The sequence below is a fragment of the Myripristis murdjan genome, chromosome 5 (genome assembly GCF_902150065.1).
Source record: "Myripristis murdjan chromosome 5, fMyrMur1.1, whole genome shotgun sequence".
Classification (NCBI taxonomy): Eukaryota; Metazoa; Chordata; class Actinopteri; order Holocentriformes; family Holocentridae; genus Myripristis; species Myripristis murdjan.
In genome coordinates, this window is record NC_043984.1 from 13,215,874 (window position 1) to 13,243,201 (window position 27,328).

Sequence of the window (27,328 nt, forward strand, 5' to 3'; positions counted from 1 at the left end):
GGGTCAGAGGTTTTCTAACGCTCATTTTCAGCCACAGGGGTTACCACTGGGGGGCATGTGGGAAACAATTTTCTCTCCCATGTTGTTTTCAGAATAATATCACAAGAACTGTTTTTCAGAAGTCCTTGTTGTTTGTTGCCAGTTACTGCATCTTTACCTTTGAAAAAATGAAATGAAAGGTGTGAAAAAATAATTTGGGGCAAGGAATTTGCTGTGTCCACCTTCATGCCTCAGAGCTGTATGCATGTACTATTTTTTTTTTTTTTTCTGATTTATGGTAGTGCCAGAGCCCTTCTATAGATGGAGTTCAAAGCCTGAGGGAAAAATGAATCAGGGAATCAATTCACTAATGAATTACTCATACAGATACCATATTGATGCTTTAGCACTTGGTGAGATAAATTCTTCCATTAGAGGCTAACAAACGATTAGTTAATGAAGCACACAAGGATAAACAGCACTATGTGAAAAAAGTTACTAATCTATTAAGAAGTAATCTTAATACCACAACAGAGATGCAAATAGAGAGTGTATTTCTCTGCTCACATTTTAGCCCTATTTTCTCCAGTTGTGCCATTGATTTTTTTCCCCCTGTCTCTGGCTGCACACTGAAATCCTAATAAAATAAAATAAAATAAAATGTACGTAAGATTTGAAATTTTGATTTATCATTTCCCTACGAAAATCAGAACAATTACATCACATAACAATTTACACATTTGCACAATTAACAGCATAATAAATGATAAAATGGTTAGGGCCTGTTACTGTCAGTAACGGTATCAGCGTCGCTGACAGCGATATTTGCATAGCCCACATCAAGAATACTTGGGGGGAAACCTCAGTGTCCTGTTTGGGGTCATTTTGAGTTAAATGGTCTGAATTGACATTGCTGTTAAGGCTGTTAGTGCACTTTACTTGTGCAGCATAAAATCAAGTGACAATTTATTGGGCATCCTGGTGGTTCAGTTTCCAATGGCATTTACCATGTCGGGCTAACCATGAAGTCTCGGGTTCAAATCTGTCTTGAGACACTTATACATGACTTTCAATCTTCATGTGCAAAGAAAAACAGGTGGAACAAACCTTTAAGAGAGTCAGGGAATCATCAGATGTGGTAGTGCTTTAAGTTATCCAAGTCTAGTTTTATCAGTGGCTTAATCATCATGGTTTGAACTCATTTGGCATTAGACTGAATGTAACAAACATTTATTTATATGTAAAAGTTCTGTACTGTAGTTTTAAACTGAATTGGACATCAAACTTCATACTTCAAATGAAATTGAAATAAAACAAATTTGATTGAAAAATCCCAAATTATACAAACCCTAAAATAGACATTTAAAAAGTATTTTATTTTAACTTATCTCACCAGTTTATTACTCCAGTTTGTCACAGTTGTTTTGCTATGAAACACTGCTGTACTTCAATTTCATGTCAAATCTCCCTGTCAGCGCTCACTATGTTAAACCCCTATTTGCATTGCAGAAAGACAACATGAGGCTATATATTGGAAAAAGAAAAAAAAAAATGACCTGATTTTTCCAAAATCAGTAGGAACTACCTTTCATGGCTTACCAACAAGGTGCTGAAAACATACTGGGAACATTCATTGTTATAAAATTAGCATGTCACAAATCAGAGAAAATATCCCATCTGCTTTGTTTTTATGGTAAATACTGTTATGCATACCCTTACACAAAAAAGTAGGACACTTTTGTCACAGTTTACACCTTTTTTTGCACAATATGTTTTGATTTTAGCTATGTAAGCATGCTATACCTGTAATCTTAGCCACGTAAGCCAGCAAGCAAAATACTGCAATTCATTCCGACACTGAATTGCCAGAGAGACATTTTCCAAATATACAGCATTAAAAATTACTAAGGTCTGATCCTCACTGTCCTCATATGTGACAATGGCACATGTACGCATCAGTGCCATTGCCGGATGCACATTTTTTAAAAATTTTTTTTCCCTTATTCTGCCTCGGCAACACAGAGTAGCTCTGTGCCACTTGGTTTCTGAAATAAAACAACAGCCACAAAAAAAAAAAAAAAAAAAAAAAAAAAAAGCATTTGTCATGGGGTTCATTTTGCAATTATTTCCAACCAAAAGCATTTGAATACGTGTCAAGTCATATTTCCGACTTCCTGGCTCAGAAAAAGGAACACTTTAGGGCAGCATACAGTTAGTGAGACAGCTGTGTGTTCTATCATTTTCTTTGAGTATTTTGAAATCGATTTGTGGTTCAGTGTTTGTGCATATTAACATATCGATTTATAAAATACAAATTACTACACTTTGGAACAACAGAGCTCTGTCACAGACTGACAGTAATGAGCGCCACTGTTGAGCTCCGTCAGCCATACCGTGCTCGTTGTTTTTTTTCTGTCAAAGCAGAAAATCTCTCTCTCTCTCTCTCTCTCTCTCTCTCTCTCTCTCTCTCTCTCTCTCTCCCTCTCTCTCTCTCTATCTATCTATCTATCTATCTATCAATCTATGATTTGTTTTTCAAGTCTATAAGGCAGAATGTGAACACAGCAGCCTAATATACCCTCATTCATTACCAACTGTTGCATAATCTCCATTTAACTAGTTGATGCAACAAAATGACACAGTCTAAGCACAACTACATACATTTAAACAAAGAAGTTATTTCAATAGACAACACAATAATTATCGTGTGCTCAATATTCTCAAGACGTATATTAATGGGTCCGCCAACTTATCTGCTGGTGTCAGGGGTACCATGACATCAGAGAAAAAAAGTTAATCTGGAGCCCAAAACTATATTCGCTAAGCTTCCACTAGGAATAGAATAAATTAAAATGAATAAAATTAACAATATCACACAAAAGTACCATTTCATCTCATCATCCTCTTTCTGAGAGGATGATGGGACAGGATGATGTGTTGACCAAGGGACACATAACGTAAGTCCCTTGTCCATCAGAAAGCTCACGATTAAGAGAATAAAACACTGATTGAGCCCTTGGAACTGACAACTTGTCAGACAAACATAAAAATGTAAACACACATGAAGTCTAGAGATATCATTAAGATATGATTTCCCACTACTGCAAGCTTTTCTTAAGTGTGCTCCTGCCACAGAATTTAAAAGTCGGGGTCACAGTCGTGACAATATGAAGTAGCCGTGCACTGTAGCGCGATACATTAAAGTGCTTTGATGTCTACCACTTCCTCCCCAGATTCATTTATTTATTCAGTAAATGAAGCTGCCATAGGAGGAGCCCAGAGGGGTAAGCAGCAACCAGCAGATGTTTGTGTGTACAATGAGCTTCAATTTTGTTTGACTTCCCCCAAATGCTGTTAATCAATTTGGAAACTTGGACAGGGCAATGACTCTCGGAAATAGGCATAATTACCTCCATCTTTCTTTCACCTGGCATAGAAGTGAGACATTGGCGAACTGCCCTCTTCTGCCCTGTACATGCACTTGTCTACCCAGAGAACATGCATTTTCCTCAATTAGTCCAGCCCCTGTGACTAGAAAATATGATCTTAGAGAGGGCTATTACTGCTTTGTTAGATGTCTCACATGTTTTACTTTCTTTAAAGGCCCCCTCACAGTTTCTGAATTAATTAGAGACCAGCCCAACACCTGTTATTTTTCAAACGGATCAGCTGTCAAATTGCTTGGCTCAATATTCAAAACATCACACAGAGGAGTGGTCCTCTGTTCCGCGTTGCCACCGCAAATCAGCCAAAACACGCTTGCAAGGGATTATCGGTATCACATGATTGATAGCAGTACTTGATTATAGCTAATTATAAGCAAACACTAATTTATTTTATACCTAAATCGTTCAATCAAGCTGTCAGTGATGCAACAAAGCATATATGTGGTGGTTTCGGAGGTTTTTTTATGCTGAAGTGAAGTGGCACATCAGTATGTGTGTGTGTGTGAGAGAGCATATAAACAATTCCTGAGGTGTTGTTTATTTGTTGTGTGCTGGCTCCCCATGGTGCTTTTCTTTCCCATAGCTGTGGAGGTTGATGTTGTTATAGTGTTCCTGGTTTTGCTTGAATATATCAACTGTGGCATATAGTGAAAGAGTACATAGGATTTTTCTGTGGTTATACTTTCGATTTTGTCCCCGAACCAAACTCTGTCTGTGTTTTTCACAAAATACATCATGAGCAGAGACATACAAGTGCAAACACATACATAAAATGCTGCCTTTTCACAGACAGTATGTGTTTGCAAGCGCACACACACAGGCACACGCAGATGCACACAGGCACTGGTGTCACACTCCTAGCATGTCAGATCAACCCTGAGTTTACCAAGCTAATGAGGAGCATTGCATTGTCTCCCGTTGTGCACTGTGTTATCGCCCAGTCTCGCTCGTGGAGTGTCAGCTCCCTGGCTCAGGTCTAGTTTTTGGTGGAACCACAGAGAAAATCAGATTATCTTAAACCTTTTAACTGCGGTTGGGTTTGATCCCATTTGAGAGTTGGCAACACAACGCATTTTGTTTGTGTTTAGAGGCAGAGTGCATGTGGTGGGAGGAGGAGGGGAGAAGAGATGGAGAAAAAAAAAGTGACACAGGCTAAGCAGCTTTGGCTCGAGGACACAGTTGAAGCCAGCGCCATGACACAAAGTGGCAAATAGCTTCTCACCTTTTATATTTACAGAGCCTTTTTGGGGTCTCATGCGGGTCAGTGTTTACAGATGGAACATGTGAGAGAAAAGAAGATTGAGATAAAAGAGCACAGCAGGTAAAAGACAGCTTGGATACACATGTGACATTGGGAGAAAAAAAAAATACCGTGCATGCATACACCCGCTTTTAAAGTCCCAATCCCTTTGTTTAGTGTCAATTAAAAATTCATCTACATGCAGTCGATTCTTGAAGGGTTAATAGAAAAATCTTTACAGCTTTTGCATTATACCGTTCACAGGCCATACAAATTAAAGGAAAACCATTTACAGTTTAACAGCCATGCTTAGCCACCATACACTCTTAGTCATTAAATAAAGACTTTTGTCACTTTGTAGAAGATTTAAGAATTTTCCGCACATTCTACCATTACAGCAAATCTTTGTATTATTCAATTTAATTTACATCCCGTATTTCCCCAATTAATCGCCCTCGCGTTTAAAACCCAAAATCAACTTGGACCCCAGGCGTTTAAAAGAACCAGGCGGCTATTCGCTGCAGGCCTTTATTTATTTTTGCACAGACCTGCACCAGGCCATTATTGTGATGACAGTTAATGTCCAACATATTTACAGTCAGTCGATTTAAGATTACGGTACACCCTTTTTTCTAACGTTAGCTAGCTCTCTTATTTTGACAGAAAACGGAAGTGTTGCACAGTTATTGTACGGATAACTGTTTACTTCTGCAAAAATAAGGTGAATAGCCTTATTTTGGGTTACCTCAATATAATGCAAATAATCGCCCCGGCGGTTATTCGGGTGGGCGTTTAATACGCAAAATGGGTGCAGACCCCAGGCGTTTAAAAGAACCAAGCGGCTATTTGCGGCCGGGCGATTAATTGGGGAAATACGGTATGCAAAGCCAGCAGTGAGCTGGTGTTACCATATACAACCACTATGTTAAAATTGTGGATAAAGTATTAAAGGTTGTAGGATATGGAAAAAAAAAAAAAAAAAAAAAGGTAAGGTAAGGTAAAATCAAAGTTCAAGGGGTTAAAGATGCATTATGGAAAAGTGAGGGCCATTTAGACTCAACTGAAAAAAACATGGAATAAACAAAATTTGATGCTTCAAGTTATAAGATTCTCATTACTGAATTATGAGCAGCATCACTAATAGATTATGTGTTTATTACACATTTAATGTCAGTTAAAGGAATACTCCAGCATGCACCTTTAAAGAATGTCAGATGTAATTCAGCTTAATTCCCGCTATTTAGTCATGTATTCAATAAGTCAGAAATATGACAGATCAGGGCCCAGTTATTATACATCATCGTCTCCCCTTTGCCCCCCATGTGCTGCACCTGTCTGACTGACACATGAACACAATCTCAGCCTTGCAGGCCATTCCTCGCCCACCCCGTGGTATTTATCTGACTGAATGCAGAGGGACAGATATCATATAGTGCCGTGTGTGCAGAACAAAGGGCTGGATGGAAAGCCAAATACTAAGTATGGCCTGGGGTAACGGAGGCCTGTCAGCTCTGCCGTGCTGTCTCACAGTTGGCTGAGTGGGTCACTATGACAGATCACCTCAGCTTGACCACCCCGCCCCCCAACCCCCAACCCCCGGGAGAGTCACTTTTAAATGGCTAAATGTTAGGCCTGTCTGAAACGCACACACATATAAACACACTTACTCACCCCATGCAGATGCTCAAACAAACAGGTGCACACACACACACACACACACACACACACACACACACACACATACGCACATAGTTATTCAGCCCATATACAGACACACACGGGCGCACACTAAGCATGCAAGGGAAGTGAGTAAAAGGAGCAAACCAACAAGACTCTCAGTTTTGCCAGACAATATTTGATGAGTTGTGTAGGAGACTGAATGACTCATCTGCTCTAGTCACCAAAATGCCCTTTGCTTTTGTCTCTCTTTTAATGTTGAATCAGACAGACAAACAAGCTGATGAACACAGACATTCCTACTAACACTGCATTTTAATACACAATGTGCCAGACTTGAATACCTATTTACTCGACCAATAGTTTTCAGCATTTAACCCTGTTCACTTCCATTTGTGCAGCTGAAACTGAAGGCCCAAATGCACTGGATGTGTCATTTTTAAGCATTTTGTTTGGTATGCTGCAGGCAGGCACTTTGAAGCATCATCACCAAGGCAGTCGCATTTGCACTTTGGATAATATATATATATATATATATATATATTCCTGTCATAAGCTCTACAACCTGGTATATAGTTCCTTTATTCTATAAGCCTTAACTTGTTCAGCTGCCTATGGGTACTAATTAACTAAATCCCAAAATGCCCTGTAACATATGACTGTAAATTAGAAATTTATCAGAAACTATGCATCATAACACAGACATGTATATTTAGATAATTACATTGAGAATATTGCTCGGTGGAGATATTTTGTTATCTTACTTTTTTTTTTTTTTTTTTTTTGCTTTTGTGCTGCAGGACCACAAATAGTGATTTTTCATGGTTGGTTGTTCTGGTCATCTGTTGATGCTCATAAAATCACACCTAGATTCAGGGGCATTGTAGTGGGGGGAAAAGCGGGACTGATTACCCAGGGCCACAATGGGAGAGGGGGCCCTCGAAAAGCCTGAAATAAAAATGTCGGCTATACAAGGGCCCAATAAGATTTCTTTTCATGGGGCCCAAAATCCCTGATGGCACCCCTGCCTAGATCCGTGCAACTCGTCCAGGCAGCTTGACCCTCCTCCTGACACCTTGAGCGTGCATTTCCTCACTGAAGTCTGTTGGTGTTTTTGAAAATGCTCACATCTTCCGCTTCCACTGCATTTCTGGCTTTAGATATGAGTTTCTCTCACCTCATTTTAAGGACTTCTGTTTGCTTAACTTCTCTTCCGCCATTGTGAAGGGGTTTATTTATGTTGTGAATGAGAAAAAAAACACCTCCTCATGACCTTGACCCCCTCCCAAACACCTTGACTGCAGATGGGCAACTTTTGGGAAAATCTCCCCTTGTAGCTTTCCAGAGATGTTAGAGATTTAAGGGGGTCAGACAAGGGGGACTGTGAGATAGAAATCTAATTAGGTGATTGTGCTTGAGGGAGCTTTGCTAGCTGCTCGATAAACTCCCACACACTCGCTCTCCTCCCTGCTCATTTCCCTCTCTCGCTTCTTTCTCTGTTTCCCTCAGTGGTTTGTGCTTGCCCCGAGATGCTGCCGGAGAGTTTCCCTGCTGAGGGCACTGTCACAAAACGCAAATCGGGGCTTGCTCACTATATCCTCTGTGTCGTTCATATTTCTTCAAAGAAAATAGTAGATTTCTTCCCCGACTGATAATAAAGCTATTGCTTACAGTCCGTCCTCTCTCCTCATTACTGTTTTACCTTCAGACTGAAAAAAAAAAAAACAGAAGAGGGCTTAGTTCAAAGAGTGGAGAGAAGATACAATCAGGCATTTGCTGTTTTGGCATACAGCACACTCAGCTGTATTTTTAATATATCGCCGTGGATTGACTCGATACGGGTATGCTAGGGAGGGCAAAAAGTTCTCTTTTGCACGGCAGGTGGTTTGCATCATTATGTTTCTTGTCTCAGCTTGGTTTGTGTTTTTGTGAGTACATGTGCATGCACACAAATTCAGGAAGTACAGAGATGCAATTCAAAATAATGGAATCCAGAAAAAAAAATGGAAATATTTCTTTGAAGTAAAAATAATACTGTGTGGGTTTGTTAGCCTATGCACACTTTGTTTAGCCTCTGCCCTCCTTCCTTCTCTCTTTCCAAACAAAACAATGGAAAGTATATGGAGTGTTGCATATAGTGGCTCTACAAGCCACTGATGTGAGTGAACTCATGCGGATTAGTCATTTGACTTTGACTCAGATTAACATACAAAAGCATAAACAGGAGCATTTTGACACATTTGCAACACAGCATTAATAGAGGGTGGTGGTATTTCTTCAAAGCCTGTCAACATCTGACAAAGAAGTATAGTGTATCTAATTTTGAATACTGTTGCATCATGTATGTGCATAGACAGTGTGGCAGATAAGCAGTCTCTTGCCATTTTGGCATGCCATCTCAAGCCTCCCCTTAGCAAGCTTGTCAAACACTTACACCACATCAAAAATTAAACATGAATGTGAGCTTCACTGTCAAAAGCAACAGAAGCCATCACAATCCATGAAACTTCTGCATGACTCAATCTGGCCTCCATCCATTTTCTCCCGCTTATCTGGGACCAAGTTGCAGAGGTGGCAGCCTGGGGAGGTCAGCCCAGACATTCCTTTCCCAAGCCAAATCCACCAGCTCCTCCTGGGGGATCCCAAGGTGTTCCCAGGCCAGCCAGGATATATAATATGGTGTGTACTGGGTCTGCCTGAGGTCTCTTCCCAGTTGGACATGCCTGGAACACCTTCACAGAGAGGCTCCCAGGAGACATCCTAACTAGATGCCCAAACCACCTCAGCTGCCCCCCCTCAATGCATTGGAGCACCAGCTTTACTCTGAGCTTGTCTAAGCTCCTAACCTTATTCCTAACCCTATCCTTAAAAGCATGTGTACACCATGTACTCTTATGAGCTGCCTTATGCTCAAACATGGTCTTTGTTATGGACAATCCATGAATCACACAGAAGTCCAACAACAAGGCAGCACTCCAGTGTTGAAGTCTCCCAGTAGAACTACCAAGTCCTAAGATGGGATCCTCACTCAAACACTTCTCAGTACCTCTAGGAAGGCTGGGTACTCTGAACTACTGTTGGGAGTACATACCATCATGACAGTCAGAGATTTCCCTCCTGCAACCCAAAATTCCGGTGAGGCAACCCTCTCTTCTGGGAGAAACGGTGGCGCTCAGTTGAAGGCTAACAAGTCACCCCACACCTGCTCACTGCCTCTTACCCCATGCAACTCCCAAGAAATATACAGTCCAGCCCCCATCCAGGAGTTTGGATCCAGAGCCAAGCCTGTGCTTAGATCATATATCTAGTTAGTATCACTCCACTTCCTACACAAACTCTGGTTCCTTCCTTCCAGAGACTCATGCCAAAAGCCAGTTTCTGCACCTTAAGTCCAGTCCGCTAGGGTCTCCACCCCAACCCACCACCTGTGTGGCATCGCACCGAGCTCCCACTTCTCCTCCCGCAGATGGTGGGCAGGAGGGTGGACCCATATGGCTCATTGGCGCTGAGTCCAGCCAGAGCATCACCAGGTGCTCGCAGGCACTCCTATCAAGCCTGGCTCCAGGAGGAGGCCCGGGTGTCCCATTTACCCAGTTTCCCCTCACGGATCAATAAAGTATTTCTGATTCTGATTGTGATTCACTTCCAGGTGAGATCCCTGTCGAGTGTTGTGGACACTCCACGGGGACTTTTTCATCACTCTTTGTCTGACCTCTCACATGAGACCTCTCTGCCTCTTGTGACCCTACATGCTCCAGACAACATAGCTTCCAGGGTCACATGGACACACAAACCCCAGCAACACAATAAGGTTGTGATTCCATCAATTTGGCCTGTGTTTGAATTTTCAGATGGCATGTCATTTTTTTTTTTTTTTCCTTTTAACACAGGAAATAAATCCTTGTCCATTTGCTAGCATTTCTTGAGTGCAAATTTTGCAAACCAATAAGGAAAAAAACATAATTTACCCTGAAATCATGCTGTAGCATTTTGCAATTACACAGTAGGTCACATAGTCCCAAACTGCCTCAGTGAGCGGCAGGTATGACTAAGCCTGTTCTTTGTCTGTAATGGTTACATCAGTGCAAAGCAACTGTTTATCCTGAAGGTACAATTGTGGCCCGGAAGTTTGCTCAACTACAGCTTAGTCACAGTAATGCATAACCTCCCCTTATGCTCATAATTCAATGCTATGTGCAGTGCTGTAAATGAATGAAGCTATCTTGCACAGAAAGGCAAAACAAGCTTGAATTCACACAGTAAAGTGTAGTTGTGGTGTATATCTACATTATTTAATGTGTCTGTATTATTTGAATAATCAATTTGCACCCAAGTGATGAATGAATCACACATATTTCTGGAAAGGAAGGGAATGAGAGAGTTAGATGCTCTAGAGGAGATAAGTGCAAAGGACAAGGGATGGCAAGAAAAGGAGCTCACAGTGACAGATAGAGAGATCAGGTGAAAGCGGCAGAGGGGTGGAGGAGAACAGATAGTCAGGGAGAAGGGATCACTCTGGTACACAAAGCTGCATTTAGCATTTCAAAAATGCCATAGCCCTTAAAGAGGAGACAGACACAGTAACAGCTCACTAATGGTTTGATGTATTTCCTTAGTTCTTATCTGATACCGCGGGCTTTTGTGAGACCAGACAAAGGAATTACATCCATTGAACATCCAGAACATCCAGCTTTAATCATCTTGAGAAGTGTCTTAGTTAATAGTAGTTCTGGGGGTTGTTTGTCATATGAGTCTCTACAGATTTCTAACAGTGCCTCACAGCAGCTTACCTGTCACGCGCATGTGTGTGTGTGTGTGTGTGCGTGTGTGTGTGTGTGTGTGTGTGTGTGTGTGTGTGTGTGTGTGTGTGTGTGTGTATGAGGCAGGTAGTGAGAGGGAGTGTAAGAGAGAGGTGTTCCAAAAATTCAGCCAGACTTTTCCGAAAGATAAAACTTGTCTACCTTAACAACAGGAAAAAGAACATTGCTTGCGAGATTCAGTTAAAAAAAAATCTCATTAGTATTTTGCTGACTTCCAAGACCAAAATGAATTCTGTGAGCCTCTGACAAGACTCTACAGTAATGAGAAAAGCCAGCAGTGGATTTTAGGCCGATTGCCTGTCTCAGTGTATTGTCTCTTTTCCTGGCCTTACACAAAGTGGGCTCATCTGTTTCTAACTTACATAGTCATTTTTCCGTCAGTATATTCGATATGGTAGGAGTCTTTCGGTCAGCCTCTCTTACACAATGCTGCATCCACAATGGCGTATTTTTTTTCATGGATTCTGCTTCCTGCTCATGCCAGTGTCATTGCAAATTTATTTAAAACTGTAAGGGCTGATTTGCCCCAGTTAACCCAAATATTTAGGCTGTTAAGGTGTAAGAGAGAGCTATTTTTAACCAGTGGTTAATGCTGATGCTTTAGCCAGAACTTCTATTGGCTTGACCATGATGCCACTACTCTGCTACAGCCTTTCAAGGGCTCAAGTAGTGAAACTGGACTTTTAAATTACCTTTACATCTCCTTTTAATTTATTTTATTTTGCTTTTGTGCATTTTTATGTCTGCAACTTTTTTGTTTGATTTGATGACGCCCTTGACAAGATCTCCCTTGAAAATGAGATCCTTGAGAGAGTAAAGAATCTGTCAAGGTTCAAGGGGGGTGCATTTTCTTGAACACTTTGTTGGTCCAAAGAGCCTCCGGTCTGAAGAGCTTTACCATTAGAACATGACAGGATCTGGTTTTGTCTGTCATTTAGCAGGCATCAGTAGGCTATAGACTCTGGAGAGAAGATGGCTTGAAAGACTCTATCTCAGAGGGACTGTAGGGCTAAATAAAGGTTAAAGAAATAATAAAGATTATAATAAAAAAAAAATATATGTGGTTTCATATTCTGTGCTATCAGAGGAGACAGAGCCAACTGATGTGATGTGATGTGAAACTATCATTTATCAGCTTGTGGTTCGATGCTAGCTAGGGAGTAATAGGATGAGCAGGATGAATCGTCGCCAAGAGGCGTGTGTAAAGGTGAGGATCTCTAGGGACTGTTTGATGTCTGCTCAGCTCACTGTGAATCCTATCTCACTTTATTGTGTCCACACAGAGTTCTCAAAATTGGATCACAGCTGAGTTTTCTCTTTGAATGTGGATCACTATTGCTTTATATACAGAGGGCCCTATCTTGTGCCACCCGCTATCCGCTGCCACTACCCGCTACCCGCAAATTGCGGATTTAGGAACTTCCGCTATCCCTAAACGGTATCTTGCGCCACCCGCTACCCGCTATCCGTTATGCCGACTCCGTCATTTGCGCCTGGAGGTGTGTTCGTGGGCGTGTTTCATGCGCTATCCCTAAAGTTGCTATCTTGCGCACACACTTTAGGGAAAGCGGATAGCGGGTGGTCAGGACCACCCGCTATCCGCTATCCCTAAAGTTTGGGCTGTTACGAGAGCACGCCCAGGCGGCTTCAATGCGCGCCCCGACGGAGCCTCGCCACGCACACGGTCGGACTGATACCGGGACGCCGCCGGAATGGACTGAGTATATTACTCATATAGACTGTTTAGAGGAAAGACTGTTTTAATTGGACACTTACGCCAGCACGTTTTATTGTTTTATCATAAGCCAGCAGCTGTGCTATATTTTTATTTTTAATATTTTATTTGCCCAATCTACCTTGTCAATAAATTAGTTTACACATATTTCCACCTCTGCCTCTTGTGTGTGTGTGGTGGGATTTTACTCAATCAGTACAACCTTGTGACACGTCCACTTGGACACATGTGGCTCCACCTCCCGAATTAACTCGCCTATAATATAATATATAATATGTATATAAAGCCAACTTGCTTTAGCCTCAGTAGAAGCCCTGAGAAAATCTACCTCCCTCTCTCCATCGCGGGTTTAGGATTTAGGATTTAGGATAGCGCATCCTGCCCTTCAAGTAGTGAAACTGGACTTTTAAATTACCTTTACATCTCCTTTTAATTTATTTTATTTTGCTTTTGTGCATTTTTATGTGTCTGCAACTTTTTTGTTTGATTTGATGACGCCCTTGACAAGATCTCCCTTGAAAATGAGATCCTTGAGAGAGTAAAGAATCTGTCAAGGTTCAAGGGGGGTGGCAATGGCACCTGGCACACTGATTGGTTTAACTGGCGTAACGCCCAAAACACGCCTATGCATAATATAGCGGGTAGCGCAGGTGTTTTGCGGATAGCGGGAGGTGCACAAGATAGCAACTTTTACGGGGGAACGCCTCTTCCTAAATCCTAAATCCGCAAATAGCGGGTTTAGGGAGTCTGGCGCAAGATAGGGCCCAAAATCTTCACCTTTGCTCAGTCACTGTCTTCGTTTCTGTTCCTCCCTCACATTGTACTTTCCCCGTCTTTAAGAGAATGTCCTTTTCTGTTCTCTCCAGCTCTTCAGTGAGGGCTTTTAATTTTGAACTTTCCAACATTAAATAGACATTACTTTTGCACTGCTCCATGAATATTATGCAGAAAGAAATGCTGGATACAACTGACACTTTTTCTCTTTGTTGCTCCTTTAAACTATACTTTTATGGAAAGCTTTTGAGTCAGTTACAACCAAGTGAAAGGCAATTCTTGAAGGATTTTTTTTTTTTAATGTGCCACTGAATGGATCTTAGAGGGAACTTACCGTTGTCTAAGTCCTAACTTTTCTTTTCTTGTCCCTTTTGCTTTCATTCTCTTTCCACAGCTAATTCACACCATCAGTGTGGTGGACAGAGATGAGCCCCAATCTGGCCATCGCTTCTACTTCACCCTTGCCCCTGAAGCCTCCAGCCTCCATCGACATTTTACTCTCTGGGATGTCAAAGGTGAGAGGACAAGGGTCATCAGGGGCATTAGGGTGAGATGTTAAGAGCAGAGGTACAGAGGAATATGTAAGTAACAATGCCGATGGTGGGAACAGTATAATTTTGTCTCTGTGGTATGGCAGTGCAAGCAGAATTCTCTACAGACCAGAGATTTATATTAAGACCAAGGGAGCCTAGATTGTGCAAATAAAATGTGAACAAGTGCAGCAACCTTGTTTTTCACTGACAAACCTTCAAAATCATAGATTGTAAAGAGTTTTGTAAGAACATATTTGTCAAGAGTACAATTGTATCCAGTTTCCCCTCTGAATAGACTTTTACAAGTATTTTCCAGTAATTTTAATTATTTGTTTATTCAATTCAGGTGCCAGATGGCTGGAGTTTGCAACACTGGACAATACATACATAGCCAGAAATTTTAGACAATCACGGGGAAGTACATATAGGAGATTTTTCTGTGACTGGCCATCTATTTGACACTTTTGGAATGGCTCTCATTGACCTCACCTATTCTGGCCCTCTTAGTCAAGCTAAAGTAAATACTAGCATCATTTGCAGTCTACAGAATTTTACCCATGTCTGAGACTCTCCTCTCTAAGAAGTGTTTGTGAAAATGTTATCTTGATTTATTAATCTCTGGACTGAAACCCTGTGTCCCTCTACATACTGTCTAAACAACAACTCTGCACTGAGAGTTTTTTTTTTTTTTGTGTGTGTGTGTGTGTGTGTGTGTGTGTGTAATAGGAATTTTGTATGAATATCATTAGCCTTGAAATGTGTGTAGGCTTATTTCTTTAAGTACTTTGTTTAGCACAGATTCTATTCCCCCTTCCATTTTAATGGAACGTCAACAACTTGCATAATTGCCTCAAGTGTCATCATGAATTTAGCATGCTGTATAAAGACACCATTTAAATGTAACTGCATTATGTAAGGCAACATAAGGGCCACCACGTTCCCCAGTGATGACTTTGCTTCGCCGTGGAGATCAACTTTTTCCATGCTTGTCCATGTTTTTGCAAAAACTGCCCCCACTGAGCCAAGCAGGATAAGATGCTTGCAGATCCCTCTTTTGGAAATGTGTACCTAAGTGAATGTGACATCTGGCTAAATCAAGATTGATCTGACACCGGGAAAATGTCAGGGGAGCAGCCCAAGCTAGGGAAAATGTCACTGTGTGGAGGCAGCGAGGTCTGCTGCAGTCCTGCTCACATGTATGCCCATACAAATACACACACATACACACATAGATTCAGAACTAAATACGAAAAAAGGATGCCTCCCTTTCCCGCTCCCTCTCTCTCTCTTTCTCTCTCCCTCTCTCTCTTTCTCTCTCCCTCTCTCTCTTTCTCCCTCTCTTTCTCTTGTTCTCTCTCCTGCACATATGCACATGTGCACTTCCTTGCATACATACACACACTGCATCCTCACACAGATGGTCAGCTCCCGCTGCACTCATATGAGGCTCTGACACATGGACTTAGTGCCCTCATTTACGGGGGCACTAACCACCCAATCAGCTCTGGCTCTGTGCTCCATTCTATATCGTTACTGTCAGGCTGTATGTGTGTGGGTTGGTGGAAAAGTAAGTGTGTGTGCTCAAGAGAATCGTGAGTACTCACATGCAATGTAGACATGCCCACATGCACATGCTTTGCCCCTACAGAGACATGCCACACACATACACAAACACACACACACACACACACACACACACACACACACACACACACATACACACCTCTGCAGACCCAGTGGTGTATATTCGTCGAAAGACAAACAGAACCCCACACAGACCTTTTATCCTCCCACCCCACTTTTTTCCACTCTACTGTCTCTTTTCATGGACACATTTGTCAACCTGTCACTTTCAATCTGTCACTTCTTCTTTTCTCCATCATGGCCTCACATTGCTTTCTGTCTCCAAGCCTTGACACACAACGATGAAAAGGCATTTTCCCCCTAAACTCTTTAGAGTTGTTATTGCGAATCTGCAAAGCAAACCTCACCTTTCCCAAGAAACTTTGCTTTTACATCACAAATTGTCAAGGAATTGCCTTGAGAACATCATATTTCATCCTTAAAAGGAAGTGTGCCTGAGTCCTGTGAGCCTGCTGTAGAATGAGTCGTGTAATGCAAAAAAAAAAAAAAAAAAAAAAACAAAAAAACAAAAGAAATTCTTGCATTTCACTGAATTACTTTATATGACTCTCATTTCAAACATTTTTTTTGTTGTTGTGTTTGCTTGTTTGTTTTATAGTACTATAACTAGTGGTGTCAAATTATCGCGTTAATTGAGATTAATTAATTACAGTCATATTTAGCGCGTTATGTTTTTTAATCGAGTTAATCTAATTTTTAATCACTAACTTTACTTTTTGTGTTTGGGCTTGTTTAGCATAAGCTGATAGGCTCCTATTGTCAGGCCCGAACTGTACATCGGGAGATTTCCCGAAGCGCCGGCCTGTCACTGGCCCAGTGGTCTGCCCGTCTTTTTTTTTTTTTTTTTTTTTTTTTTTTAAACAGGTCGCCGGGCAGGCCAATCAGCTGTCGGTCCGGTCCGGCTGGCCTCACCAGTCTGATCTTTTTTTTTTTTTTTTTTTTTTTTAAGTCAGAGAGACAGGCCAGGCCAATCAGAGGCCAGCAACCTGTGAAGAGGTCAAGACATGATTGGTTTGTTTTGATTAACACCCGCCCCAACAGTCCGAGTCCGTTGTAAACAGGCAGCGCATGTTGAGGAGGGGGTGTCGCGACTCGTGTGTGTGTCTGACTGTGGAGGAGAGGAGAGGAGGTGGAAGAAAAGGTTACGTGATCGAAGTTAATACATTACCGTATTCATCCGAATATAAGACGATATTTTTTCCATTGAAAATGCCCTGAAAAAACGCCCTCGTCTAATATTGGGGGTCTAAGCAAATACACATGTATTGTGCATATGTAAACCAGTAGGTAGGCTCGCCTGATGCCGCGATTACCGGCGAATGGCCGCATTGCGCAGTCATTGCAGCCGCATATGAACAAAAATTGATATGGCAGGTAGGCTATGTGTGCGCCGCTCACCTGTCAGATCCGGCAAAGATTTTGTTTTGTTTGTTTGTTTGATTTTTTTTTCCAGATTTTGTCCATATAATTTTATTTTTTTTTTTCCCAAAAAAGGGTCTTGAAAAAGAGGGGTCGTCCCCCCGACCCGCATCGGACTGATCTGCTACAATAATGTAATGAATTTAAAGGGAAATACCTCAAGTTGAGGGCTTTTCTCAGCAATTTTAGGTGAGATTAAAAAAGAGATTAATTAGATCAATTAATTACAGATCATAATTAATTAATCTCTCAATTTTTTTAATCTCTTGACACCACTAACTATAACCTTTAAAGCGTGTTAACTAGGGCATCAGTCACACTACTGAGTGTATAATTCAGTGGGTGCTTGGTATCAGAGCTTGTTTTTATCAAACATTATGGATTTTTTTTTTTTTTTAAGGTCAGTAGTGTCTTCTAAAAAATGTCTGAATCTGTATTCATCCATCTGACTTGCAGAGATCTTTTTTGAAGCAGACAGGCATGGATGAGGCTGCTGTGTAAAAATCAAAAGGACAAACCCAGGGGCGTAACATTCCCGTACATAAACAGTATTATGAAAATTGTTCTGCGTGTACCAGAGAAGCACTAGGGTGACATGGATGATGGTGATATATGTTGTAGGAGATGGATTGCTTGGTATCCTACATGCAAGTCTATGCTGCTCTGACTTTATTTATCAAAGCCTCCCGTATGCTGTCATGCATTTGTCTATGTCTCCCATGGAGAGCACATATACACACCGCTGAAGTTTAATTTCAAACATTGACTCTCTCACTCATTTTCTCCCCTGGTTTTATTTACCTAAAAAAAACATGATAAATGTTAATGGTGCACAGGCAATTCACTTTGCTGTTGGAATTATTCAACCCCAAGTTTAACTTGACAACCCTGACACCCTTCTTCCAGAGTCCTTGGATTGTGCATTATGGAAGATGATTTATTCAGACTATGTATTCAGAGGATGTCATTTTTCTGTCTGGCTCCCTGTTTGTCACTTGAGAACTGATCATTACCTGAAGAAGCTATTCTATCCATTATTGTATTTTAATCACACAGAAATCTTCTCACCTCGTCCAGCGTGGAGTTGTTCAAAACTGTGATTTGCTCTGATGTTTTAGCAATGCAAAATAGGGTGGTGCAGTCAACACTTCATCAACACACTTCAGATGAGAAGAAAGGAGGTTAATAACTGCTGCTCACTGGACAGAGTGTCATCAGTTCCACTGCAGCTTTATAAAATCAAAAGGGCTATGCGGAGAGAAATAGGCTTTGTTCCTCAAATCTTCAAACTGTTCATCTCTCATTCTTTGCCTCTGCTTAATTTTCTCTCTCTCTCTCTGACCTGATCTGCCCCTCTACCACCGCCGCCAACACCGTCACTCCCTCACCAAGACAACACAGCTGGTATCCGGACCCAGCGGTCAGGTTTTAACCGCCATGAGCAGAATGTCTACTTCCTGCCTATCCTTGTGGTTGACAGCGGGCCTCCCTCACTCAGCTCCACAGGCACCCTCACCATTCACGTCTGTGGCTGCGACACAGGTGAGAGCTAAGAGCTATGTTTTTTACCAACATAACTATTAAAACAATTATCATCATTGTCATCAGCATCAGGAGCAGCAGCGGCAGCGGCAGTAGCAGTGTAAAGGTCACCTACATGCTGTTGCGTTAGTGAGCGAATACTCTTTAACAGCTTGTTGTTTTTGGAAAACAAAACAACACAAGGCCACTGTTTTGCCGACAAATGGACCTCTCAAAAGAGATTTTACTCGGGGAAAAATATAATGCATAAAACACCTTCAAAAATGTTTAGTTTAAACAAAGCAATTCTTATTGCTTGACAATGGAATCAATCCCTAACTGTTTTTCTTTGGTAACACAGAGGGAGCCATCCAGTCCTGCAATGCTACAGCCTATGTGATGAGTGCTGCTCTGAGCCCAGGGGCACTTATAGCACTACTTGTCTGCATTCTCATTCTCATAGGTAAGCATTGGGATTTATGTTTGTATGTATGGATGTACAGACAGAAAAGCCTGTGAGTGTTTTATGTTGCCTTTTTGGGGTCATTGCTAAGTTCAACCACTGCAACAGCAGCAGAGTGTAGCACTAAAACAGCAAGCCAATTTTACTACAGTACATGTGGACTGAGGGCTGCACCGAAACACATGCCTCCATCCCTTCTGCTCAGCAAATCATGCAACCAAGCATGTTCCCTTTAATGGACTGACCACTTTTGGAAGTTATCTATATTTCAAGATTGAAATCGCATGTGCAGTGGCAGAAAAACAAGGGGGAATGACATTAAAAAAGAGAGATCAATTTTTCATCCTGCCTTCATGAGTGACTTTCCTGTTAAGGCATTTTGTTGTTGCTTTTCTGAGGAGAAAGCTTTTGTTAAAGCAGGGGTGCAGATGATGTTTGGCTTTATGAATGATATCAAGCCACTTCACTTCCGTGGAACACTGAGGGAGATGGGATGAATGGTGGAGAAGTGGATGGGGTGGGGGCTAGAGAGGCAGCAAACAAAGAAAATAGCTGCCTCAGCACTTGTATCCTTCTGGAACAGCATCCTTTAAATAGACAGGACTTTCCAGATATTCTCTGATATACACACACACCTACACTCACATGTACATACAGTACATATACACCCGTGCAAACACACACCCTCTCAGAGGAAGAGTAAACTGAAGAGGGTTGGTATTGTCATTGCTGAAAATTTTATGAGTTCGCCTCTCGCTCTCCCCACGCTGTACATCTTAGCATCCCACTCCTTAGTGATAGAAAGCAACGACAAGACTGTCACAATGTTTTGTCTCCCCACTCACATCTCTTACATGTTTCACGTTGTGCAGGCGGTGAATGATGGATGATGTGACAGCAGGCAGCTTTAACTTTGAATAACATTTGCTATCTATTTCTTTTAAGAGCTTTTATAATGAGTGTCGTTAAAGCTATGTCTCCATTAACCAAAACATATACTGGAGTGAAGTCCAAAAGCAGAGCATCATTTATTCATTACAGTTTTAAAAGCCTCAACAAAAATGCTATGTACAAATCTGAGGAAGTCAACCTCCACTGGCTATAAAAAACTATGTTCGCAGAATATTGTGGTTTCTGTGTTCTGGGGTGGATGGCATATCCACACAAACCTGAGCTGAAAACATTTCTGTGGCCTTTAAACTTTACAGAAAGATAGATAGGGAAAAAAAAGTGTTGTACTGCACAAATGCCTGGAGTGTGATTGTCTCATTCCAGTCTTTGGCGAAAAGATTTGGAGAAAAACAACCAGTACATTATGAATAGCATGGCTATATTTAAACAGTCCCTTGTTTTGCCTGTTTTATCGTGATGTGATGTTACACCCGTTTTGATTCCAGTGATATCAGTGACACTAATTGGTGCTAAGAAGTCAATACCAATTTGAGTGATTGATACTGACTGCTAGAAAATGGACCGAAAGCACCTCATCAAGGCATTGAAGGACAGGCTAAGTAGGAGCGCCTGGGCTCTGCTAGTCATCATGCAGTTGGTAATATCTCTGGGCAGCAGGGGCTGGGATCAGGGGAACAAGCAGTAACAACTATCTCTTGGTGTTAATAGAGGAAACAGACTGGAGCGAGGTGTGTCACAGTGACCCTATCAACTGCACTCTGCACAACACTTTCCTGTTCCCTCTTTATTTCTACACACACACACACACACACACACATATGTTTGTAGTTTGTGTCTACTTGTGCAACCCTGGCACCCTTCCACATGCACACATGCAAACAAAGTGTTTCTCACTCAGTAACTGCAGTGCAATATATTCTCTGTCTATACAGTCCATTTATTGTGTATAATGAGGAATCCCCCAGCACCAATGCCGCTGCCACCACACACACTCACACTCAAGTCCACAGACACATCCCAACTAGTTGACCAGCCATCCAGCTCCCTCTCTCCCTCTCTCTCTCTCTCTCTCTCTCTCTCTCTCTCTCTCTCCAGAGGCTGGACCTCCTCTATTACATCAATTGTTGGATGATGAGAAAAATGAAAACAAATTTCTGCCTAATTACCCTACAAACAAACAGTCCTTCCATCAGTTCATTTATAGGCCTGGTGTGATGAATCCATTCCACTGCATCGTAGCATCTGCACGCATCCGTTCCAATTACCTCCCATCTGCTGTGATGAACTCCTGGGCTGGGGCAGCCAGCGCAGCCCAAGGGTAAATTAACTGTCTTGTCAGGAACGCTTATCGAAACATCTGTACACATGGGGACTGGCTTTGTATGTGTTGGAGGTAGCTGTACACAGGTACATATGGTTCGTACAAAGGTAGATTCTGTACGTGTTGCTGCATTAACATTGCTTAGAGTGTGCCTCTTGCCAAGATAAATAGGTTTTCATCCTCACAGTTCAATTGTGCGTAACGTGGTGTCAGCAGGGGGAGGTGTGAGGGTATGTCTGAAGTAAAGATATTCAGTGGTCTTTGATTGACACCCAAGTGCTTAAAATATAACAAGATTGCATTAAATTTCTTTCCAAGCCACAAGAAAACAACACCCTTCTAAAGCCCTAATGGATTGCCAACCCTAACCCAAAACGACCTCACTAAAACCTGTAAATAGCTGTTTTTTTTTTTTGTTTGTTTTTTTTGTTATTGTTGTTTTTTAATGGTGGCACATCATAAATTGTACACCGCGTACAAGAAGCAGCTCATCTGTATGTATGAAAGAATTTGCAACTTCAAGGTTTCCACCTCTCATTACTCTCCTCATTAGTGTGAATTAAGAGTAATTGTCTTAGTGCTTGCTTTACATGCATAGCAGTGTGCACAGGAGTTGACCAGAAACCATGATCGTTTCCTCAAACCTGTAGCAATTAACTCTCCCACATTCATAGAGAAGAATGAAAACGACAACAGACACCAGCTTCCCATTGGAGTCCAACAGTGCAGGAAGAGACCAATCTGCATATTATCAGTCAGAGATATTTCATGAAAGCGCTGTAGAAGATCAGCACTGCTCTCTCTCTCTTTGTTTAGATGCAGCTCTTCAGGCAAGTGCACAGTGCATTTTCTCTCTGCAAATTATATTTCAAGTCATTTACACCAAATGAGGTCAATTAACATGGCCTGTCATTTGCACAGATTAATATACGTGTAACTGACACTCTTTGCGCTTTGCTCAGGGAAAAGAAAAAGAAATGGTGAGACAGGAAAAGCAAAGGTGAGGAAATGTTTCAGAGTCACCTTTTGATTTTCAAGGTCACTTTGGAAGTGAATTGATTTGTCAGTAGGCTTCCCCCCCACACTATGCATACTAATCTGTGTGCTTTAACATATGTGGATTTCCTGTACACAGCATTTAAACTGCATTCATCCATCTAGTCTGAGTGTTAAATGATTTGGTAATATTTCATTTTCACAGTGTATGGGTGTACTCATGTGGGCTTAGAGCATCACACATTCTGTGCTGTCCTAGACAGCACCGTCCCCATGATAATAGATGGTCTTTTCAGCATTGTGGGCTTGTAGACATTTGTTTTAGGCAACAGGCTATCTGTTCCAGAAGATGCATGGTGCCTACTGGTTAATGATCTATCTAAATGTCCCTACACTGGCAGCCCTTTGTTTTATTTTCTCATTGTCACCACTGAAAAGAGAAAGATAAAAGTAGGGATTCTCAATGAAATTGAATGGAGTCCATGTATCCAGGCCTTATCGCACTCTTCAGTCACATACAGTAATTACAACCTGCAGCCAATAAAGGAGCAGACTTTGAAACATTCAATAAAGTGCAGATGTCCTCATCTGTCCATCTCTTCATCTGTGGAAAATCTAATTTCTCTCACTGAAATTCATATGGCACATTTTCATCCATAATATTCAACATACATCAGGTTTACTGACAGGCCACTCACAATTACACAGGAGATGCTATGCACATGTTGCCAACTCTTTAAATAGTAATTCAGAACTGAACCCCTGCTGGCTATTTATGATCACACAATATGAAAAAAAATTATACAGTACCATGGTCGGGGTCTGGGTCATTTCTGACTGGCTGGAGGGGGTGACTTAAAACCATGTAATGCGCGTGGCTCACATCTAATCTCTGTTCTAAATTCATACGCTGGTTATAAAGCTGCACACCAATCTATGAAACCATAATGACAAACTGAAACAGCAACAAGCCCATTACACATTGGAAGGTCTGCATCTAAATCAGAGATCTTATTAATTTTGTGTCCAAGACATACAGTTAAAGTAAGTAAATGCTGTTATTCTACATTTTTGGCAAGCGACCATGGTATAAGCAGGATAATCCTTTCCGAGGCATGTTAAAGGGTTTTTAATGAACTCCTTGGTGGTTTCATGTCAGATGGTGTTTTGCTTCCACGTTGTGCCTTAAAATCCTTTAATGCACAACGGATGTACACCTCGTTGCGGATTACCCCATACATAAACCACTCAAACCAGTCAAGTTATCATGTGCTCACTTGTTGTTGTCAATGTGCTGAACACATTTTGTAGGCATCAGTGTTTCTTTGACCCCAGGATTTTTAACTGTATAAAACATGTTAGAAATATCAATATTTTACACAAATTTGTTGTAGTTGTTTTGGATGACACTGAGGAACTATAACATACCATTTATAATCTTCAAAAAACTTTCCACTGTTTTTTAGGGCCCTCACCAAACATAAGCATACCTGTAGTCATACCAGAACCTCTGCTAGTTTCATCATAATAATTTTCTGGTATACTAAATGAATAATGTGTGTTTTGTACATCTATTCCAATCCATTTGCTTCCTTTTGTATTCAGTAACTGATCAACAAATGATTCTTGTTCAACTTATATGTGACACCATAATCATAGTTGGCTATATATGTATTTTATTACTGAAAGAGAGATTTGATGTTGAGGGAAGCTTCAGACAGGTCTAGCTGAAGTTTCAGAGGGAGTGGGAGCAGCCCTGAGGAGAAATTATGAAGTCAGGGGGTGGGTGTCTGAGCTAAGTGAGACTTGTCTAATCACAAATGTGGCAGTAATTACAATAACTAAGCTGAGATTAAAGCCTCATTGATTTATCTAGATGCATACAGCCATTGTTTTCCTCTCATCTCATTAGTCTGTTACGTGATCCATTGCAACTGTTTTCCCTTTTAATTCAGACTTAATTTTCCTAGCCATTCCTCTCACCATTGTAGGTGGCTGCATGGCTCTGGTTTTCAGTAGTGATGTAACCTCAAAGTCTTAGTTTCATTGCACTTGGATAAGTATTGATATATAAATTAAGCCTTTTGAATCATATTTCTGGGCAAAGCAATCAGGAACGTGAAAAATCAATGCTCATGCATTTGAAATGTAAAACTTGATAATATATTATCCTCCCCTGCTGTGTCTTTGTCCTTAGAGGTGGAACCAAAGTTACAAAACTTACGCTAGATGAACACTTAGGAACTTTATTGTGGAAAATACGTGATTATAATTTACATTATACCATAGACAGTACCAGTCTTGCATTTTGATAGGCTGAGAGCCTCTAATGCTAAATATCTTCTGGTGTTGCCACTCTGGCTGTATTTCTGTGTGTATCTGTTTGTTTCTGTAGTGTCACTGTGGCTTGTTTGCCTTTAGAAGAAGATTCTATAAATAATGGTTGACCTATCAAACTGTAGCGACTGACATGTAGACACAACTATTTTTTCTTTGTGCAATCATTTTCTCTACCGCTAATCATTTAAAAAATCATCCAAAAAAAATCCATAACAAATTCATAATGAAACTGGTATAATTTACATATTCCAGTGGAACAAACTTCACAAGAACTAGTCTTTACTGAAGGCCCTGAATTATAATTGTTTGAAATCAGATTGGGCTAAGTTATTATTTTCAGTGCTATGAAGTGATTCTCTCTCTCCCTCTCTCCCTCTCTCTCTCTCTCTCTCTCTCTCTCTCTCTCTCTCTCTCTCTCTCAGCATGCAGGCAAAACCTTTACACTTTCAGCCTGACAACTCTTAATCCATATCTCCTCTGCACCTCTAGGCATATTTAAAGTCAAAACACTTTCAAAGCACTCTGCACACCCCTGTCTCCTGGCTTTTATCTCAACCCATCGGCCACACTGATCTGATTCAACAACTAGTTGCTAAATTCACCTGGTGGTCTTTGTGTTATGCTGGACCAAAACACGTTTGCATAACATGTTGGTCCCAGTTTAGCTCATTCCCAGGCTTTCTGCTCCATACAGAGCAGAAACGCCTGCAAATGCCTGCGATTATTGTGGAAAAAGGGCGGGAGCTAAGAAGACTCACCCATCTTCTTTTTAGTGGTCTATCAAGGTGTCCCAATGATTTGCGTTTTTCTCTTCTATAATATGGTAAAATTCTCTATCTGACAAAAATGGAAATCAAAGGAAATATGAAAACTTTGTCAAGGCTAGTCCAAGCAAGTCCTTGAATATTCCTTTCAAACTCTTTACATTAAATTTAATATTTTTGACACTGTGTGCAATAGTAATATTTTCTCTCTCCCTCTCTCTTTTCCTCTTACATTCTTTCTGCTGCCATCAGTCCTTGTTCTGCTGATCCTGACCCTCAAACGCCACAGGAAGGGCCAGAGGATGGCGGAGGATGAGGAGGACATGAGGGACAACGTCATCAAGTACAATGACGAGGGCGGAGGGGAACAGGACACTCAGGCATACGACATGAGCGCCCTAAGGAACCTCTATGACTTCCCTGAGGCCAAGAGCTCTGATTCTGGCCCGGACATCCGCTCCCTGCCCCAGTGGATACAGGCTACCCGGGTGAGCGGTGCAGAGGGAGGCGGGGCGGCAGCAGACTTCTCCCTATTCAAAGGCTACATCCGTAAGAAGGTGGAGCAGGCCGACGCGGACCTGTCGGTGCCGCCCTATGACTCCTTCCAGACGTACGCCTTTGAGGGCACCAGCTCACCGGCGCTTTCGCTCAGCTCAATCCACACGCTGTCCACCACATCCGAGCAGGATTTCTCTTACCTCAGCGACTGGGGACCACGTTTCAGGCAGCTGGCGGGTTACTATGCTCCGGGAAACCCTGAGGAGGAGGGGTCCTAGCACAGCTCGTTTGCAGAGAGACCTTTAATCTCCCCTCTGTCCTCATCCTCCTCCTCATTTCTCCTTTTCTGCCTCCTCTTCTCACCCTCTGGCACTCAGTTGAGATCATCAGAGCCAACACTGTGTACTCCTTAAGGACAGACCACCACCTCTTTCTCTCTCTCTGAAAAAGTAAAAATAAAATCCCAGTGTCAGACTTTGAACTCAACTTTATATTTGAAAAATATATACTTCTGTTCACATGTTTTTGTGAGAGTTCTTGAGTTTTCAAACTTCAGCATGAAAGCTCTAGTGATGTTTTGAGAAACAGGAAGAAAGAGAGATATCCAATAATCATTCCCGTAACAAGCGGAAAACACTGGGAGTAAATTTTGCGCAAGGATGCTGCAGACCCTCTCTAAGCAGCAACATTACCATTTAAACAGGTCTCAAAGCAGGATTTTATCTGTCTCAAATCATAGATGAGAACATTTTTAGCTATGAAACTCTGTTTTGAATTCAAAGTCATCACGACAACACCGCAAAGCCCAGCAAAGGAAGACAAGGGTTTTACCATGCCAAGGCAAACTATCTGAAAAATATGTATTTATTTAAGGAGGAAATATTTATGTATTTATTCATTTTTATGTATTTATTTATTTATTTACACCGCGATCAGTATAGTTATTTCCACATTGGACTTTTCTGAAGTGCTAAAGAATAAAAGAGAGGGGAGGAGGACAATAAAAAACAGAGTGAGAGTGAACATGGAAATAACAAGGATGGAGGATGGAGGACTGTGGGAGCAGCGGACTGGCACAGAGGTTATATTTGGGTCACATCAAATTACAGTCCTGGAAATATTTGTATTTATTTTCTATGAACACTTTTGTAAAATAACCAACTTAAGACTAGTAGAATAAAAGCAAAGCAAAATAGAGCAAGGGGCAAGATGGAGAGCTACAGAAGGAAAGAGGTGCCAATTCTAT

At 41.4% G+C, this 27,328-nt stretch overlaps 1 protein-coding gene across 1 annotated transcript in view; it reads left to right on the forward strand.

The window, feature by feature from the left end:
• cdh22 (cadherin 22) overlaps window positions 1–26,578 on the forward strand; it is a 119,771-nt gene extending 93,193 nt beyond the window's left edge. Inside the window, exons 10-13 of the mRNA XM_030052542.1 lie at window positions 14,066–14,186; window positions 18,660–18,809; window positions 19,150–19,251; window positions 25,837–26,578. Of these exons, the coding sequence (XP_029908402.1) occupies window positions 14,066–14,186; window positions 18,660–18,809; window positions 19,150–19,251; window positions 25,837–26,360 (897 nt within the window). The 3' untranslated portion in view covers window positions 26,361–26,578. The remainder of the gene's footprint in view (window positions 1–14,065; window positions 14,187–18,659; window positions 18,810–19,149; window positions 19,252–25,836) is intronic.
• The last annotated feature ends 750 nt before the right edge of the window (window positions 26,579–27,328 follow it).